This window comes from Neovison vison, chromosome 7 (genome assembly GCF_020171115.1).
Source record: "Neovison vison isolate M4711 chromosome 7, ASM_NN_V1, whole genome shotgun sequence".
Lineage (NCBI taxonomy): Eukaryota > Metazoa > Chordata > Mammalia > Carnivora > Mustelidae > Neogale > Neogale vison.
The window spans coordinates 41,942,176-41,960,796 of record NC_058097.1 but is presented as its reverse complement, the minus strand read 5'-3'; the positions used below and the strand labels follow the sequence as shown (position 1 = coordinate 41,960,796).

General features: G+C 57.0%; 1 protein-coding gene across 2 annotated transcripts; it reads right to left on the bottom strand.

Moving 5' to 3' along the window:
- Positions 1-795: 795 nt before the first annotated feature.
- Positions 796-17,404, bottom strand: HPN (hepsin). 2 transcript variants are annotated; one of them, XM_044256305.1, is made up of 13 exons: positions 17,268-17,404; positions 16,622-16,692; positions 11,589-11,690; positions 11,455-11,496; positions 6,262-6,391; positions 6,063-6,185; positions 5,909-5,949; positions 5,287-5,452; positions 4,992-5,182; positions 2,039-2,134; positions 1,696-1,838; positions 1,345-1,509; positions 796-1,154 (listed from the first exon to the last, which is right to left on the bottom strand). In XM_044256305.1, exons 2-13 carry the CDS (start codon positions 16,635-16,637, stop codon positions 1,113-1,115), a joined length of 1,257 nt encoding a protein of 418 aa, XP_044112240.1. In that variant the 5' UTR covers positions 16,638-16,692; positions 17,268-17,404; the 3' UTR covers positions 796-1,112. The 2 variants fall into 2 exon arrangements, with proteins under 2 accessions (XP_044112240.1, XP_044112241.1); XM_044256306.1 differs by having other exon boundaries at positions 796-1,140.
- Between the last annotated feature and the right edge of the window lie 1,217 nt (positions 17,405-18,621).

Here is an 18,621-nt window from a genome sequence, read left to right as displayed (position 1 = left end):
CCCCTGGTGGCAAACACAGGAAACACCCTCGGGGGCTGTCAAGCCTCCATGAGCTGGGCAGATGCTCTAGGTAAGAGTGGGTCCCAGGGGAAGCTGGGACCTAACCTCGAGCCCAGATGAAGGGGCAAGGGTCTCAGGGCCGAGGACTCCTGTCTCTACCCTACAGAGCCCAGTTTCTTGTGTTGGCCTATGGGGAATGTCTTTTTTCCCTCCACTGGGCATCTACATACCTTTTTAAAGAAAAAGCACTCCATTTTCCTTTGGGGAGCTCCCTACACTGAAGTCATATAGTTCTTGAGAGTCAAACTCCTGACTTACGTATCACACATCGTGATTTGTTGAGGTGTGAGCATATAATTCAAATCTGTCCAGTGAGAACCAGGCCTGGGCCTTTCTTGCTGTAGCTATTGGGAGGAAAGCGTTTTCTTTTCACTGGGGCTGCTCAGTACTCCATGGCATATCAGCCTAGCGTTCGGGTAGGTGGGGGACATCTGAGTCTGGTTGTAGGGGAGGCTTCTTGCAAATAAAGCTTCTCTCCATGCAAAAGCAGATTTTGGAGCAGAAACAAGGCAGTCCTGATGAAAAATATTTGAGCAGCTGGATCCAGCAGTACCTGAAGCCACTTGCTCCAGGGCATTTTCAGTTAAGTGAACCAATTAATTTCTTTTTTCTCTTAAGCCAATGGGAATTGGAGGATAATGCTCCCTGCCTGATTTGTACCAGTCCCTAATTTCTCCCTTCCCTCCCGGACAAATGTCCTCATTGCTATTTACACTTGCAAACTCAGAGGCCATGTTAATCAAAACCATCTTTATTATTTAAAGAGCATCCTGTCATCACAGGCACCTAGATGGGGGTCCCCAGATGGCAGAACAATATTTACATGGGGGTCAGGAGGGTGAGGCTCGGGTTCCCAGGGCTGAGTGGGCCCGCCACTGTGGAAGAGAGGAGCCTGGAGGGAGGGTATCCTTGGACCTGTGGGCTCAGCCCAAGAAGAAAAACGTCCCATTCCGGGCCCAGGGTGAACCCCACCAGGTGGGGCTGGAGCCACCTAGGTGAACTTGGGCCCTGGAGGCGTGCGCATCAAGGAGAAGCCACAGGTCAGAGCTGGGTCACCATGCCACTGGCTTCGGAGTGAGTCTGGAGAAAGACAACTGGGGGCTTCTGAGGTCTGAGAGGCTTCCCCAGCCCCACGGCTAACCTTCCCTCCCCACAAGCCCTTGGAAATCCATCTATCCCCTGGCCTGAGCACAGGTTTCCAGAAAACCCCTGCCTCCTCCCCCCCTCCCCATTAGAGTCCCAAACACTCCCACCCAATGGCCCCCATCTGGGCCCAACGTTCACCTTTATGGCCTGGAAGATCCACTCCCGGAAGTCACTGACTTTGGTGTAGACACCTGGCTTCTGGGCCAGGGCACAGCCGGTACCCCAGCTCACGATGCCACACAGCCGCCAACGTGGCGTCCGAGAGATGCTGTCCTCACACACGAAGGGGCCGCCACTGTCACCCTGGTGGGGGCAGGGGAGGCCTGGCTGGAGGCCAAGAGGGCATCCGGGAGGCCCTCTGGGATGGCCAGGGGCTGTGGTCACAGAGCCCTGTGGCCCAGAGAGAGGGACCCTGGCCACCCACTGCCCTGTGTGTCCATCCCTGGAGTGGCAGGGGCTCGGGGCCACTGCGCACTCACGGTCTCTCACCTGGCAGGCATCGATGCCACCCTCAGGGAAGCCGGCACAGAACATCTTGGGCTTGATCTGGTTCGCGTAGAAGTCGGGGCCATTGCAGACCTCATTGCTGATTATGGGGACTCGGGCCTCCTGGAGTACCCCAGCCTGTTGGCCTGGGGGTGTGCGGGCAAGGCTGGCCGAGGCTGGGGAACAGGCGTGGCCCCCTTCCCTCCTGCTGCGCCCCCCACCCCAGGCTCTTCAGCATTCCAGGGCCCCAGGGCCAAGAAGCATTTGCCTTTCCAGCCAGACTGCCTTTCCCCAGCCCGCTTCCATCTCCCTCTTGGTGGCTCTGCAGGCAGAAGACGGGACTCACCGTAGTACTGCGTGTTGCCCCAGCCAGTCACAGTACAGATCTTGCCATGCACCAGCACCTGGCCGGCAGCCGGGAGGCACACAGGCTGGATGTATTCTGTGAAAGACCCCGGCGGGTCAGCCCCTGTGGGCCTGCCCTGCCTGGGACAAAGCCTCTGTCCCCAGCCTCAAAGGCCCCGACACACCCTCTCCTCTGCTTTTTTTTTTTAGATTTTATTTATTTATTCGACAGACAGAGATCACAAGCAGGCAGAGAGGCAGGCAGAGAGAGAAAGGAGGAAGCAGGCTCCCTGCCGAGCAGAGAGCCCGATGCGGGGCTCGATCCCAGGACCCTGAGATCATGACCTGAGCCGAAGGCAGCGGCTTAACCCACTGAGCCACCCAGGCGCCCCTCTCCTCTGCTCTTTTAGAACAATGACATTAGAAGCTGCCTCCCCTGAGAGCCCACCAGGGCCGATGTCGTCCTGCCTCACTTCCCCCAAAGTCCTGCCAGTCCAGAGAGCGAAGGCCTAATATGAGCCCATTTCCAGAGGAGGGAGATGAAGCCGAGTCACTGGTCTGAAGTCTCGTAACGAAGCAATGACAGAGCTAGAATTTGAACCCACGTTGGCCTGGTTCCCAAGCTCTGCGTTCTTAACCGTGGCCCACCGGCTGTCCCCACCCCGCCCTCCCCCAGGAAGGTGCCTTAGTGAGAAACAGAAGAAGGCCATCCCTATCTTTAGATACTTGACTTCCATCTGCCAGAAGATCATTACACTCGGTACACAGACCTACACCACAACAGTGAGCATGGTGCCCCTAAGATGTGATGTCCTTGTGCAGTACAACCCACACCGTAGATCCTGGCAGCTCTGTCTACGGCCTGCCTGCTGGAGACTTCACAGGCCTATTGTCAGGGCTCTCAGGTATAAAATGGACAGAATAATCGTCTCGCTTCGAGGCTGTGGTGAGAAACCGGTGAAGCCCTTAGCCGCATGCTCGACAAATAGGAAATGCTCACGTAACTATTAATAGTAATAAACAATGACAATAGCAATGACTTCTCACGGTAACTGAGTGCTCACTGTGTGTTGGCATCGCTCTAAGCTCTGTAATCATATTACCCTTCCTTTTTAAAGATTTTATTTATTTGAGAGAGAGCAAGAGAGCGAGCCTGAGGGAGGGGAGGGGCATAAGGAGAAGCAGGCTCCCCTCTCGGTGGGGAGCCTGACATGAGGCTCTATTGCAGGACCCCAGGATCATGACCTGAGCTGAAGGCAGACGCTTAACCGACTGAGCCACCCAGGCGGCCCTCATATTACCCTTTTAATTGTCTTGATATCCCTAGGAAGTCATTTAATGGATCAGGGAAACTGAGGCACAGAAAGATGAAGCCAAGATCACATGGCTGGCAAGTACCCCAATCTGATCCCAAAACTTAGGCTCTTACCCCCTTGGCCATGTGTATCCCAGCCAAGTGGCTCCCACCCCACCCCTCCATGCTTCCATAGACCCTTCCCTATGTCACTATTTGTAGCCCTTCCCTCCCTAAAGACAAGAGTTTGTTTAATTTTTTAAAAAAATGTGTATCATCCCCTTTGATGGAAAACCAGGAACACGGACCATTGAAAAGAAAATAACCATGAAAAGAAGCAGAATGCAAGCCACAGAACAGCCCCAGCAGCAAAGCCTGGGGGTTATAAGCACAGACTCCAGCGCCAGGTGGCCTCGACCCAAATCTTTGCCATTTTCCAGCTGCAGGACTTCAGAGCCACTCTGCGTGGGGACCTTCCCCTGTGTGGGAAAACAGGATCCTACCAGGATCTGCTCTCCTAAGGCTGCTGTCGGAGCTAAATGCACACAGGCTGGGGACCTGCTGAGAACGGGACCAGGCACGCAGGAGGTTGAGCTGTGAGTGTTGACACTACGACATCATCGCCGGGATAGTATTTTATGGTACTTTTTTGTTATTGCTATACTATTGCCTGCTAAAAGCTCATCTACACCCTCTTTGATGACTTCGTCAGCACTGTTTTTATGAATATTGTCGTCACGCTGTGGCCTGCAGAGAGTACAGGCTCTCAATCCACCGGCATGCGGTGGAGAAATGCTAAGGATAGCCGAGGCCCCAAGGGAGTCTTTCTCCGTGAGAGCAGGGAAAACACTCCGGAAAACTGCAGAGGGAATAACTTCTGATTCCCTCTAGGGTTCGTTAACAGCTGTTAAAAGTTTTCTTCATTACACTTCACTGTATTTTTTGGTAACAGCTTTTCTGAGACGGAATCCACACAGTTCTCCCCCTTCGAGCGGACAAGTCAGTGGGTTTTAAGGGGTCCACGGAGAGTTTAGTTGCGTGCCTGGCCATAGGAAGTTGCCCCCATCACCACCAATGATTTGAGGACGTTTGGATCACCCCCAAAAAGAAAGCCTGTCTTCTCTGCTTGTCACCTCCCAATCTCCCTGTCCCCATCCTCCTCCCCACCTCACACCACCCCTACTCCCCGGCAATCACCTTCTCTGTCCCCTGTTCTGCCTCTTCTGGACATTTCCTGTAAATGGAATCACCCAGTGGCCTCTTGCATCTGACTTCTTTGGTTTAGCACAACGCTTTCAAAGTTGATCTGTTGTGTCAGGCGTCAATGGCCCATCATCCCCTCTTAAGGCCAAATATTACTCTATGGTAGAGATCTACCTCATTTAGTCTCTCCCTGTGTCCAATAAACATCTGGGCTGCTTCCGTCTTTTGACTGTCACGGACAGAGCTGCCACAAACACCGGGGTCTAAGATCTTACACGCACCCGCGTTTTTCTTTCCTCTGGGCATGTAGCCCCAGGCGAATCCACTACGGCAAATGGTAACTCCGTGTTCCACTCCCCTCGAGATCGGTTTCCTGATCACCATGGATTCCTATAAGTCGGCCCTCTGTCCTTCCCGCCTCTGGAGTTCCCACGCCCAGGCGCATCCCCAGACTTACCCGTGAGGGGCAGGGGGCTGGCCAGGTGGACCAGGGCGATGTCATTGCTGTTTTCCTCACTGTTGGGGTCTCGAAAGGGGAGGTAGGCCCCGTGGTAGATGACTGCCTGCACCCCGAGCTGCAGGCCATGAGGGGAGGCCTGGGCCACGGCGCCAGCAAACACTCGCCACCGAGACAGGACCCGGTTCCGCCTACCAGGGAATAGGAGAGGAGGGAGGCAGCTTCCCCTGGGCACAACCTCTCCTACCTCGCCTCTCCTCTGCCTCTCCCGCTTGGGGCTGTGCAGGGCACTCACTCAGGGAAGCAGTGGGCAGCTGTCAGCACCCAGTCCCCAGAGAGCAGGGACCCTCCGCAGAGGTGTGCCCCATCGTAACGAAGACTGACTTGCCATGGCCACTTGCCCAGGCTGGTATCTTGGCCTCCCACGATGCGATCCACAGGCAGCTTCCTTCGGCCACAGTCTGTGGGAGAAGCAGAGTCAGGGGCTGCGGGAGGGTCTGAGCCTGGAAACTTCAGGACATAGCCCCGTCCCTGGGGACCTATAGGAACATGGCCCAGCTTTAGGGGACTAAGGGGACACGGACCTGCCACCCTGGGAGAGTCCGAGGACACAGCTCCATCCTCATCGGATCTAAGAAGATATGGCCAGTGGGAAGGGGGAGGGTGTCTGATGGGATGAGACCCTGACCTGAGGAGTCTGCGGGAACATGGGCTCACCCTAGGGGAGTGAGAAGACATAATCCCATCCCTGGTACTTTATGGGGACATGGCCACACCATCTAGGGGTGTCTGAGAGGACACAGACAGCTCCACGCTTGTGGGATAAGAGGAGTGTATATTTGGGGTGTCTGATGGGACATGGCTCTGCCCTGGGGGGGGCGGTCTCAGGGAGAGCGTTCTGAGTTTCAGGGTCTCACCTTGGCAGACGGTAGCTAGGAAACGGCCCCTGGGGCAGTCACTGTGACAGAAAGATCCGGGCAGGGGCAGAAACAGAAGGGGAGGCCAGTTAAGACAGGAGAAAGGGTCCCAAGGGTGGGTGGGATGGGCGTCCCAGCCCGTGGCCCTCCTCACCACACAGAGATGACCTCGAGCAGCCTCCGGGCCAGCGGCAGCCTCCCCTCGTCCACGCAGAAGAAGCCTGACGTGCTATTGGCGCCCGCGGTCCGCACGTCCAGCTCCGAGTGGCTCAGGGCCCTGGGCAGGCAGGGGTCAGGCCTGCTCCTCCCGCCCCGCCCCACCCCGCCCGGCCGCCCTCGGGACTGCCCGGTACCTAAGGAAGCCCATCTCCTCGCAGCCCAGGCCTGCCACCCTGGCGTTGGAGCGCGAGGAGCACAGCAGCCGCCACGTGCCCTCCGTGTCGTCGAACACCATGAGTCGGGCGTCGGCGGGGCTGACCTGCACTGCAGGGCGACAGGACGGCAGCCTGGGTCACCTCCCCACCTGGCGCCGCCCCGCACCCAGCCCAGCCCCACGGAGCTCCTGGTCAGAGTCCCCACAGGGGCCGATAGGAGCTTGGGGCTCACCTGGCGGGCGGGAACCCTGGGTCCTGCCTGTCACCTCCTGCTAACTACAATGGCTGCGCATGCGCCGCACATCTGGCCCTTTGCTCGAACATGACATCCGGTAGGAGGGAAGCGGTTTCAACCACGTTGCCAAAAGCATGGCATTTAAAGCTGGAGCTGCTAGGGACCTTCTTTCCCCCCATGTGGGGAAAAACAAGCCAACGTGGAGGAAAGTCAGGGGATGTCTACCCCTCGATGGTGGGAGACCCAAGGGACCCCCAGAATGGTTGGATAAGTAAGTGAATTGTTTCCCTTGTTATTTAATCAGTTTTCTCCTTTTGTCTTATGCAGCCAAAGACCCTTGACTAACACCTCAAATGGCCAAAATTCTTAGATACCTAGCCTTTTTTTTTAATCATTTTTTATTTTTTTGGTAGATACCTAGTCTTTAAAAAAAAAAAAAAAGAGGAAAAAAGGGAAAGAAAAGCTATCTTTTCTGCAGGACTTGTCCGAGCCTTGAATATTCTAAAGTGCAATTCTCCAAGCTGAGCATGAGGTATTCGTTCATTCACTGGCTCACTCGTTCATTCATTCACGGGATAATAAGCGTTCACTAGACGTATACCCCATACCCAGCCCTGCAGGTGGGTGATGCTGGAGGCACGAAGATGACCAAGACAGCCCTGGGCTGTGCCCTCACCAAGCCAAAGTCTAGGACTGGGGGAGACAGACAGTAATAAAAAAAAGTCACTCAGCCAAACACATCATCGCAAACTTTGAGAAGCGGTGGGGTGCAGATACAGGAAGGCTGGAGAGCACTGAGGGCTTCCTTGCGTCTGGGGCTGGTTGTATTGAAAACTGCCTGTCCTCTTAGCCCGTCCCAGGCTGCTCCCCGCACTTGGCCAGAGGATCATCTCTTGCACCTAAGCCAGGTCAGTCCTCAGGTGTATTTATCTATATATCCTACACCAGCTGGGCGAGGCTCTATTTTGGGCAGTGAAACAAATTGTCACGGCATAAACAAATCAGACAAAATCCCTGCTCGGGGGAACTCCAGGACCAGTAGGTGAGATGGGTAAGTAAGGAAAGGGACAAGCAAGCAAAATAGACCCTGCCTGTCACAAAATGAGGGGCTGGGGAGACAAAGCCAGCTTGACTGAGGCAGGGGCATCCTGGCGTGGGGGAAGAGCTTGCCGTTTTCCACAGGCGGCCAGGGAAAGCTTCACGGAGAAGCTGGGGTGAGAACATAGATCTGAAGGAGGGGGGCGAGTCGCGAAGGTAGGTGAGGGAACAGAGAACTAGGCCACAGGAACTGCAAGTGCAGAGATCCCAAGGCTGGTGGGGGGGGGCACAGCAAGGAGGGTAGAGGGGAGGGAGGGAGCGGGGGTGAGATGAGCTGATGAGCTGGGAGGCAGGCCAGGCTCATGGGAGGACTTTGCTTCTCCCGGGAGAAAGGTGCAGCCGGGGGAGGCTCTGAGCTAGCAGCCCCCTGACCTGACTCAGGTTCCCCTGTGAACCTGCTCCTAGGTGTGAGCCAGGGGCAGACTGCAGGGGGGCGCCCCGGGAGCGGGCAGGGGTTTGCTGCTGCAAGGTCCAGGCAGGGGAGGATGGAGGCCCAGCGAGGGCAGAGTCCATGGGGAGAAGCATTGAGATTCTGGAGAGATTTTGTGGGTGGAGCTGACGGGGTTTGCTGACAGACTGTGAAGGAAAAAGAGGGGTCAAGGACAACTCCAAGGCATCTGGCCTGGGCCCTAGAAGGATGCAGCTGCCCTTTGCCAGGATGGGGGAGGGGTAGGGGGAGCAGGTCTGGGGAAAGGCCAGCTGGAACCCCCCCCGGTCCTATTCTCCTGAGCCTCGTGCGCTGCTGGCGCCAGGATAGCACATTCTAGGAAACCAGATCTAGGGCAAACTCAATTTGGCCTCATCCAAGCTGAGGGGATCTGGACAAGGGAGGCGGGAGTTCCAGACGCAGTTCTAGAGAACCCTGTCTGCTGAGAACCTGCCATGTGCCCAGGATTATGCCCCACATCCTCCCTGCCCACCAACAGCAGGACCTCGCCACACCACTCCAAGGCCACAAAGATCATCCCCCTTCTGGTCAGAGAAGGAAAATGAAGCTTGGAGAGGTGGGGCGTCTTGCCCAGAATCACCAAGCAAGTGAGAAGCAGAGAGGACTTGCATTCAGACCTGTGTGACTCCAAACCCCAAGTTCTGGACATGTGCCCGCACAGCCTCTCCAGTGACTTCCTTACCCACAGCGGTCACTGATCGCTTCCCGGCTGCCTCGTTGCAGTCTCGGCCCCCTGCTCTGGGGTTAGGGATTGGTGATGCCAGCGCCTCTGCTAGATGGCACCTCCCACCCCTAAGGCTTGAGTTTGAAATACCAGCTGGGGGTGAAAAGCTTCCGAGTGTTCCAGATAGGGTAAGGTTTTAGGAAAGGATCACTTTATGGATATCCGTGGGGGGAGCCAGAGGGAGGGAATGTCAAAGGCCCCCTCTGATTATTTTTAAAGCCATGTTCTGTACCACTGTTTCTCACTTTTCCACTCTTTATTCTTGTTGGTATTATTTGAAGAAAAAAAAAATGTGTTCTGGGTCATCTGGTTTTGCTTACTGAATTATCTGATATATTTAGAGGTGTGAAAATCCCAGGAAAATGAGGTGGGGATATAGTTTGGGGGTTGTTTTCCTTTATTTGTTTTGTAATTTCCCATCATTTTTGGAAAACCTAAGTACAACTGGAGGGCAGGAGTGCTGGCCTTGGCAGGAGTGAGGTCTGAACCACAACCTTGTTACTTTCCAGCTGGAGGCCAAGGACAAGTTAGTTCACATCTCCGTGACTTGTCTTATGCATGTTCTCAAAGACCTCCTGAGCAACCCTATGGGCAGGACACCGTCTGGGGTGGCAAACCCAGGGACCCCCGTCCTCCTGAAATGTCCCAGAAGTCAAGTGTGGGGAGAATTTTACCCTGGGTAACAGGCATGGCTGCAGGGTTGCGGGAGTATGGGGCCTGGGGGTGCGGGAAGGCCTCTCTCAGGAAAGTTAAAGCAGGGTGAGACCTAAAAGCCACATTTACCAAGTGGCTCAGAGCCAAGCACTGTATCATCTCTCCTTATCCCCCCTGCCCCCTGCAGCTTATAGCTAAGGAGGTTGGGACTCAGGGCAGGACTGGCCTGAGGCCCCAGAGCTCAGCAGAACCTCGAAACTGCTTCTAGGTGTGAGCAGGCAAGAGGTGGTAAGCCAAGACCGTGGGGGCCAGGAGGGTCCTTCAAGGGCAAGAGAACAGCCCATAGGCTGGACCCTGGAGAGTGCCAGGTGCATGCGTGAGGTGAAGGCCGAAGAGGGGTCTGCCCCCAGGGAGCCCGGAGCCTGCAGGGGGATGAGACTTTAGCCCAGCGTCCGTGGGGAGCTACAGAGCATTTTCTGGGTTGTGATCCCTCTGGCCTGCTGCTTCTTCAGTGTGTGGTCTTGGGCGAGTCAGTTCCCTTCACTGGGACTCAGCGAATCCCATCTGCAAAAGGGGGGGCGATGATGATGGGTCCAAGGTTACAGAATGCGTGCAGCAGATGGTAGCTGTTGCTAAAGTGAGTCACTTGGCTGTTTTCTCGAGAAACAGCAGAGTGTAGTAATTCTGCATAGACAGATCGAGGCTGCTTGGGTTCAGATCCCAGAGCTGCCGTTTCCTGAGACCTGTGGCAAGTCGCCGGGCCACGCCTCGGTCTCCCCATATTAAAACATGCTTTTGTGAGGGTTAATGAATTGAAACCATAAAGCCCCAAAGCCTATGCCTGGCCCCTGTGAGTGGTTGCTAAGTGCTGGGATGGTGACCAGAGCTGATGTAGGCTTTCCCTGTCCGGATTTTCTTTTCTCCTCTTAGCATGATCTGAGTCCTTTAGGGAATTAGATGAGGCTCCTGGGAGTGAAAAATACATCCCATCACCCAACTTCCCCTTTCTTCCTGCTGAGCTGGGCCATGGAACTGCAGCTGGGGGCTGGCACCCAGGAAAATTCATCCATTCATTCCCCATTTAGTTTCCACATCTATTATTAGTGTGGCCGTTCATTCTCAGCTGCCTGCAGACACAGCTCTGCCGGGCCTGTCTGAGAGCTAGCTATTCCTGGCCTCATCATCTCCCAGCTGTGTGTCCTCTCTGGTCTCACTTTCCACATCTGTAAATGGGGATCATAGCAGTAGCACCCTACCCCCACCCCCAGAGAATGAGGAAGGGGTCCCCAAATTCATACAGCACCTCCCAAACGGGCTCTGACCCTGCCTCGTTGTAAAGAAACACGTTTTTATATTTTACGATGCAGCCCTGAACTTGTGCTTTCTGGAGCAAATCACTGCATTGCTCTGAGCCTCAGTCCCCGTCCCCCCCCCCCCCACGCTGTCAAATGGAGAGAACAACAGCACAGCTCTCATGGAACCCAAACGAAAGATTAACAAAACTTCAAGCTGAGAGAGATGCGCTGTGGTCTTTTCTAATCTAATCTTCTTCATGCTTCTCATTTTTTTATTTTTTTAAAGATCTTGTTTATTTATTTGAGAGAGGATGAGAGACAGCACAAGCAGGGGGAGCAGCAGAGGGAGAGGGAGAGGCAGGCTCCCCGCTGAGCAAGGAGCCCAGGTGAGACTCGATCCCAGGATCCTGGGATCATGACCTGAGCGGAAGGCAGACACTTAACTGACTGAGCCACCCAGGCACCCCTCTCCTTCATGCTTTTTAAGTGTGGTTTCTCCCTAATTGGATTGCATGAGGCACTAACGTAACGCATTTAGAGTCTGGAAAGCGCGAGACAAGGTGGAGTGCTTAGAACCGCCCCTGGTCTAGAGCAGGTGCTCAGTACCAGCTAGCAACATCTCTGCGCATGCTCACACGAGTCACTCAGAAATCTTTCCCTGAGCTCCCACCAGGTTTCCTCCAGGGATCCCCAGAGGGTCCCAGCCTGCTTTACTCACCCGGATACAGCGGCTCTTGATCACTCTTGAGTAGAAAGGTCACTGCAGAGAAGACAGAGGTGAGGGCAGGCAGGCAGGGGGCTGCAGGGGGGCAAGGGGGGAGGGGAGGGGAGAGGCGCAGGGGCCACTCTCACCAATGGCCCAAGACGCTGCCCCGATGCCTGTCAGGAGCAGCAGGGTCCCCGCAGTGAGAGCTGCCACCTTGGGTCCGGAACAGCATGGCACCGTCCGGCCACCTGCAACAGACACCACGCCGGGGCGGTTGCCAGGCCTGTCCTCCCCTCGGAGGGGCCTGGGCACGGGGCCAGGCCTGGGCACGGGGCCAGCTCTGCCCTGCTCCCCTGGGGCTAACAGGACGCTGGATCCTGCCACGACCTGCCCTGGGCCAGGTTTCTCAGGACCCGCCCCAGTGTGGCTGACCAGGTGTCCCCAGCATTCCGCTGGGAAGGGGCGTGGCCGGGAGAGCTGCCACCCTCTGCACCCTCCCCGGCCGCACTGCTGGCACTGCGGACTCTCCCTTGCCAGTGAGGCTGCACTTTGCTGTCTCTTTCTTTTCTTGAACCTGTCACTTCTGCTCCCTCTCTCAGAGGTCTTGGAGCCTCTGGGGGGCGGCAAGCCCTAACCTCCGCTCTCTTGGCATCTCACTTCCCCGCTGTTTGGCACGTCCTCACGGCTCCATCCTTCTCTGCTGTCCCAGTCCCTCTGTCCCTGAGCATTCCCCCCAAACCAGTCCTCTCCCTCAGTACCCAGCTCTGAGGTCAAAATTGACCCTGGAAGTTAAGAACCTAAGTTTGAAAAGTTACTGGCCTCAATTAATAAAAAGTGGTCTTAGCCCTCCCAACCCAGGACCTTGGGCGGGTGGCCTCATAGCACTGAACCTCAGCTTTCTTGTCTGTTTATTGGGCACCCACCTAGCACTCACCTCTAAAAATAATACTTTAAAGTTCTCATAATCATAGTAGCCAAACTCTTATCACAGGCTCATGCCCCCAAGCACTGTCCTCGTTTTGGGGGAGGATTCCCATTTATCAGAGAAGGAACACTAAGGCTCAGGGAAGTGGAGCGAGATGTGTGTGGAACTCAGCCAGCAGGAGGAAGTGGCGATCCCGGAACCCTGGGAGCATGGGGTGCTGGAGCCCAAGCCTATAAACAAGAAGTCGTGCTCCCCTCCCCTAAGGGAGGGGAGCAAGTTGTCAAGAAATGCTTGCCCAAGAGCAAGTTGTCAAGAAATGCTTTTACATCATTGGAGCTGTGTGCTCCTGGGCAATACCTTTCACTATTCTGGGCTTCCTTGGTGAAAAGGAGCTTTGTTCACTCCTTGTCCTACTCTGGCACTGTTCTAGGCTCGGGGGATGCACCCCAAGACAGATGAAAGGCTGGCTCTCATGGGGCCCCCATTCTCAGTTGTGTGAGATTGAGGGGAAAACATAAGCATGTAAACAACTTGATCGTTCCCAGATGGTGGCAAAGTCTATGAAGAAAGTAATGCAGGTCAGGGCAGCAGGTGGCTTCTGTGGGGTGCTAAGAGGAGGCTCCCCCAAGAAGTGACCTTTGAGCTGAGACCTGAAGGCTGAAACTAGCTACGCAAAGATCCCAGGGAAGAACCCCGTGGGCAAAGGGAACAGCATAAGCATTCTTGAGGCAAGAATAAGCATGATCTGTTCCAGAGAGAGACTCCAGATGGGGCCAGGATGGCATGAGTTCGGGGAAGGCAGGGACCTAGGCTGAGAGCAGCTAGGTTTTTATTCCTAGAGCAACAGGGGCCGTGGGGATTAAAAGCTAACCCCTTCACTAGGGACGATGGGAAGGCCAAAGAGGAAGGGCTCCAAAGAGTCTACAGCTGGGCCGGGGGTGTCCCTAGCCTCTGCAGGACATCCCCAGGGAGGCGGGAGTCCCAGGTCCCTGACCTGTATCGCGGTCCCACAGCTGGTGGGCACAGGGCCAGACCAGCACCCAGAATGGAGCAGGGCGTAATCTGGGATCTTCTGGGGTGGCCATTGTCCGGGTGTCTTAAGAATTTGAGAACGCTGCAGTTCCCATCAAGGTGAGAGAAAACAGATACACCCTCCTTCCATAAAAGAGGCCACAGGGGGCCAGGCCAACCCTGGCCTCCCGCCCACCTGCCAGCTCCGTCCCCAGCCATCTTCCTGGTTCCGGTGGGAGGTACTGGCTCCTGCAGCCATTAGGCTGGTCCTGGTCTCTTTGTTTTCAGGGGTGCCCGTCAGAGCTCTGGGCCACTCCGAGCCCAGCCTAGAGGCTTTGGTGCGTCTGCTGGGTTGGCGAGCATTGCCACTCCAGGAGAAAGACCTCCTTCCACACCCTCTGAGTCAGGGGGCTTTGGGCAGCCCTCAAGGAGGTGTCCCAGATAGGACAGAAAGTGTCCCCACTCTGGGTCCTCCAAGTGCGAGGGTGCCCCCACCTTAGATCTTCAGCCCCCACCATCTGGCTGCTAAACCCTCACAGGCAACATCTTGGGCTCCTTGTCCCTGAAGTTCCGCTCAGTCAACAGCTCATGTCTCAGCCCGCAGTGTCCCCAACTCCAACTTCCTGAATGAAAGTCTTTCCTTTGGCCTCTGGGACACCTCATGCATCTGGTTTTCCTTCTACTTCTCCAACCCTCTTACTCCCTTTCCTGACCCTCCTCCAACTCCCTGAAACCTGGAGTTCATAGGATGGGACGTGGCTTCCTCCCCCTCATTCCCCCTGGCTCCCAGGTCTGACTCACACACCTCCACAGCCTCAGTTTCCCTTTTCTGTCCTGCAGGTTCGTAGATGCCTCCCCCTGGGACCCTCTGGGTCCTTCACATCCCCCAAGTCCCATACTGCCCTCAACGTCTCCCTGAATCCCCAGGTCCCGTCTCAGAGGCCCTCATCCTCAGGATTGTCCCTCTTCTGCAGGACACCTCCTGCCCACACAGCTTGCCCTCCCCGAAGCCCGCAGGTCTCCTGAGCAGCTACTGCCCACCCTCTTCTTCCCTGTACCCAGCCCCACCCAAGCCCTGGGCTCAGCCTCCCCTCTGGTCAGCCTCCACACAGAAGCCTGATGATTGTCCTAAGCACCAAATCCGCTCTGCCCCTTCTTAACCTCGAAGCCTCCAGGACGCCCCAGTGTCCCCAAGACAGAGTCTAAGACCCTCAGCCCTGTGATGCCAGCCTATCTAGGATGTAAGCATGGCTGTTAGAGGTTTGGGAGTCAGGACCTAAGTTTCCCCGAATTCCCAGACAGCCTTATGGGTCATTTATCAGGCCCCTGACAGAGCTTCCAACAAGCAACCAAACCCACAGAACTTGTAAAAACACAAGCCAGAATAAGAGCAACAAAGAATGACTACCAGCGCCATCTTGTGGAGACACCTGGCACTGTCGGGGCTCTTCACCAGCAACAGTCCCCAGGGACCGGCTCACTTCCCCTCATCACTTTCCCAGCTCCACTGCCCACATGGCCTCTAGAAATACCTGAATTCTCCATGAGCCCCTGCACACCTGGCAGCTGGCTGCCCTTCCCTTTGCTGGGCGCCCCCTACCTAGTCCCCGCTCACCCTGGGTGTCAACCTCCTCCAATTCCAAGTCCCCAGGGAGCGCCAAAAACCTTGTCTCCCAGTGAACACAACCAGCTTGCAACCCCTGCATAGCCCTGTCCTGCACCTTCCTTCCAGCCTCACAGCAGGTGTTTATAAGGAAGGTGTCATTAGGTCATCCCCGGTTTGCAGATGAGGAAAGGAGACCCAGAAGAGGCACAGCCACCTACCCAGGGTCACCCAGCAAGTAAGCAGAGCACCAGAACCTTTGCACGTCTGGGTCCAGGTTTGATCACCGGCTCCAGCCCTGACAGCAGGACGCAGCCAAGGGACCAGGCCAAGCTGCCTGGAAAATGCACCAGAGCCCACTCGGCCTCAGTTCTCTCTGTCCCCAGACCATCTCTGGCCATCCTTCCAGGCATGATCTGCTTTTCTCCCTGGTTCATTCTTGCAGTGGCCGGGGCCGAGGCCCTGCAGACTCCCTTCAGTCAGCTCCAGGAGGAAAATCGTCCCGAAGGGTCTAGGCTCTGCCAGCCACCTGCTCACCAAGGGTACAGTGGCTCCCCCTCCTGAACCACTGGGAGCCTGGTTTTGCTCTGGGCCCTAGCTGTGTGGTCTGGGACTTGATTTGCTAACTGCTAGAGCCCAGGAGGCCAGTGATCCACACTGCTCATTCCAGCCAACACAACCAGCCCTCCCGGCCTCTCATGCCCTTGAAACTCTCACATCACCCTGGGGGGGTGGTGCAGTCACCCCAGCTCCATTTTCCAGATGAACACTGAGACCCAGAGAGGGTAAGCCCCTCCAGCTGGCTCCCCAGGGGGGTGGAGGTTGAGAGGGAGACAAGCGGTTTAGAGTCTGCCAAGGGCCCCTGAGGGCCAGCCACCCAGGCAGCCGCTCGCATCATTCCTGGAGCGGTTTCTCTGCGCTGTCTCCTCTCCATCCATCCCAGCTGAGTCCAAAGTCCTCCCTCTGCTCTTTAGCCCACAGTGCTAAGAGGTGGGAGGAATGTCTGGAATTGGTGGGGGTCTTGGGTCCCTGAGACACAGGCTCGCTGGCCTCTGTCATGATCATGACAGCTCTGGTTCATGGCGTGTGTCTCACGCGCTAAGCCCGACACCGGTGCCTTGTGTGGGTTCCTTGCTCCCGGCAAACCCTGTGGGTCGCTAGGCAGGAAGCCTTAGGATCCATGCATGACCTAGGGTGCGGGGGAAATGGAGCCCAGAGATATGACGTCACTTGTATAGGAGCACCCAGCTAAAAAGGGGCGGAAGCAGATTTGAATACAGGCATGTGTGTTCATCTCCAGAGTCTGTGTCCATAACCGTGATAGCTGGTCTTCCCACCTTAGCCCCAAGTGGGGTACAGGTCCAGGGTTAGCTAAGACATCACTGGAGTGTGAGGGGAAACTGAGGCAAGGAGCCAGGAAGGTCGTATGGCATAGGCAGGAAGGCAGGTGGTGGCACAGTCCCACAGAAAATTTGGTTAATAGTTAATCGGGTGGAGGAAACTTCAGAAGGGGGTGGGGATGCGCTCAGGAGGGGTGCCAGAGAGAGGGGGCTCTGAGAGGGCGGAGGGTTGGAAGCAGAGCACAGAGGGAGGGACGCCAGGCCGAGCCAAAGTTGGGACTCAAGGAAAAGGGGACTCACCCTCCTTCTCCGCCATGTCACGGACTCTTGTTAATGATTCCCCGGCTGACCTCCCGGGCCCGGGGTGGGACCTGTGGGGAGATGAACAGAGAGGCAGGGCCTGGGGGAGCCGAGCCCAGCCCCAGTGCCCCCAGTCCCAGGCGTCCATCCAGGGAGGCTGGACGGACTGGGCCCTGGCCAGAGCACGCCGTGATCACAGACGCAGATCAGGCTGGGTTCAAGGATGGGGTCAGTGTCTGACCAGCAGCCAGGGGACTCCTGGATTTGCAGGGGTGGGGGCCCCTTGCCTGGGTCTGGGGGAGGAAGAGACCGAGGGTCTGAACTCCCAGCTCTGAGGAATCAGAGACACCTGGGGGCCTGAACTCCTGGGTCCTGGGGAAAGAAGGATTTGGGGGCTCAGAACAACTGGGTATGTGGGAGGAGGGGCGTAGGGGCCCAGACTCCTGAGTCTGAGGGAAGAGGAGACCCGGGACCCAATCTCAGAATCTGAGCAGGAGGCAGCTGGAGCTCCGAGGTCCTTGGAGAGACGTCTGAGAGCCCACTCTTGGGGTCCCCAGGAGCCCCGCTATTGGGAGGTGGGCATTAGGTTGTGTGGGGACGAGGGCACCCGTGCCTTGGGCCTGGAACTGAGGGCCCTGGTCCTTACCCTGGGGTCCGGCAGGTGGGGCCGCAGCTGAGAGATGGTGCCCTCTTCGGGTCAGTCTCCGGGCCTGGGCAGGAGCATGGTGGCCCACGGCAGCGGTGGCCCGGAGGCAGAGGCAGCAGCGTGGGGCCTGCTAGGCCTGGCTGCCTCACCTGAGGAGGAGGGGGCCGGGCGGGAGGCGGGGGAAGGGGCGGGGAGGGGCAGGGCAAAGGGATTGGCAGCGCTGGAGGCCACCTGGCAGGCGGGGCAGGGTTTGCAAGGGCTGGACCTAACTGGGCCCGCAACCTCATCACCTTCCTCCGGCCTGGAGGGGGCCCAGGTGTGCCATTCTTACGGGAGGTGGGAGCTGGGACAGGTTTGGCCTGATGGCTGGGGCTTTGGGCAGACAAAGCAGGCTGGGAGGGGTTGGGGGGGCGGCGGGGTGCTTACAAGGACTGAAGTGTGGGCCTTTGAATTGGAGGGAACCAGATAGGGGGCCCCAGCTGCCTCAGCCCACCTTGCTCCTGCCGCTTCTCCTGCCACCCGCACAGCCCCTGCCTTACTCCTACCGGCCCCAGCTCGAGCCTTACTCCCTCCCTAGCCACCCCTGCCCTTTCTAGCTCGCCACCCCCATCCCCAAGCTGAACCCAGGCCTGCTACTGCTCCCTGCCATTTCCTGTCCCCATGTTCCAGCTCCTGAACAAGGCCGTCCTGGTCCCTGCCCCAGCCTTGGCCCCAGCCCCCTCCCTCCCCCAACTTCGGCCCCAGCCCCCTCCCCCCAGCTGCCTTCCTACAAGTCACGGGGGCTGGTTTGCTTTGGCAGCCTTTCTGCTGCCTGCAGCCGTGACCTCTGGAGCCTGGAAGTCCTGCATGTGGGGGGGATGGGGGGGCTTGGCCCGGAAAAGGCAGCACCAAGCGCTGAGGTCCAGGCCAAGGGGCCGGAAGTGTCCACAGGCGGATACACACTGTCCCGCCAGCAGCCAGGAGCGATCCACGTCAGACCCCAGGCCAGATAAACACCCAGACACACAAGGGTCACCAGCAGCCACCTGCTAGCGGACAGCCATGCACCCAAACACAGATGGCAGCTGCTCACCCCACGCTCGCCCCACACAGAGCCACAGCCTCCCACAAGGGCTCCTGCTGGGAGGGGGGTGCTGGAGCTGCCAGCCCCTAGTCTCTCTCTGCCACTCCCTCTACCTGCATCTTCCTCTCCTTCCCTCGCCCCTCCCCAGCTCCCACCACAGCAGAGAGAGCCACCCTGCTAGGAACTCAGCAAACCCCCAAACTCAGGCATCCCCTCTCTTCCCTCCATGCCACCCTTCCCTTCCCTGCTGCCCCCGTGACTCCTCCCTGGCCCCCTCCTGCCCTCCCCGCT

What these genes read in the sequence shown, in the direction of transcription:
- HPN (XM_044256305.1), bottom strand. An exon ending in GGGCAACACGCAGTACTACG is followed by an intron (nt 1,839 to 2,038) that starts GTGAGTCCCGTC and finishes GCACACCCCCAG; the next exon opens with GCCAACAGGCTGGGGTACTC. An exon ending in GGATCTTCCAGGCCATAAAG is followed by an intron (nt 1,155 to 1,344) that starts GTGAACGTTGGG and finishes AGAAGCCCCCAG; the next exon opens with TTGTCTTTCTCCAGACTCAC.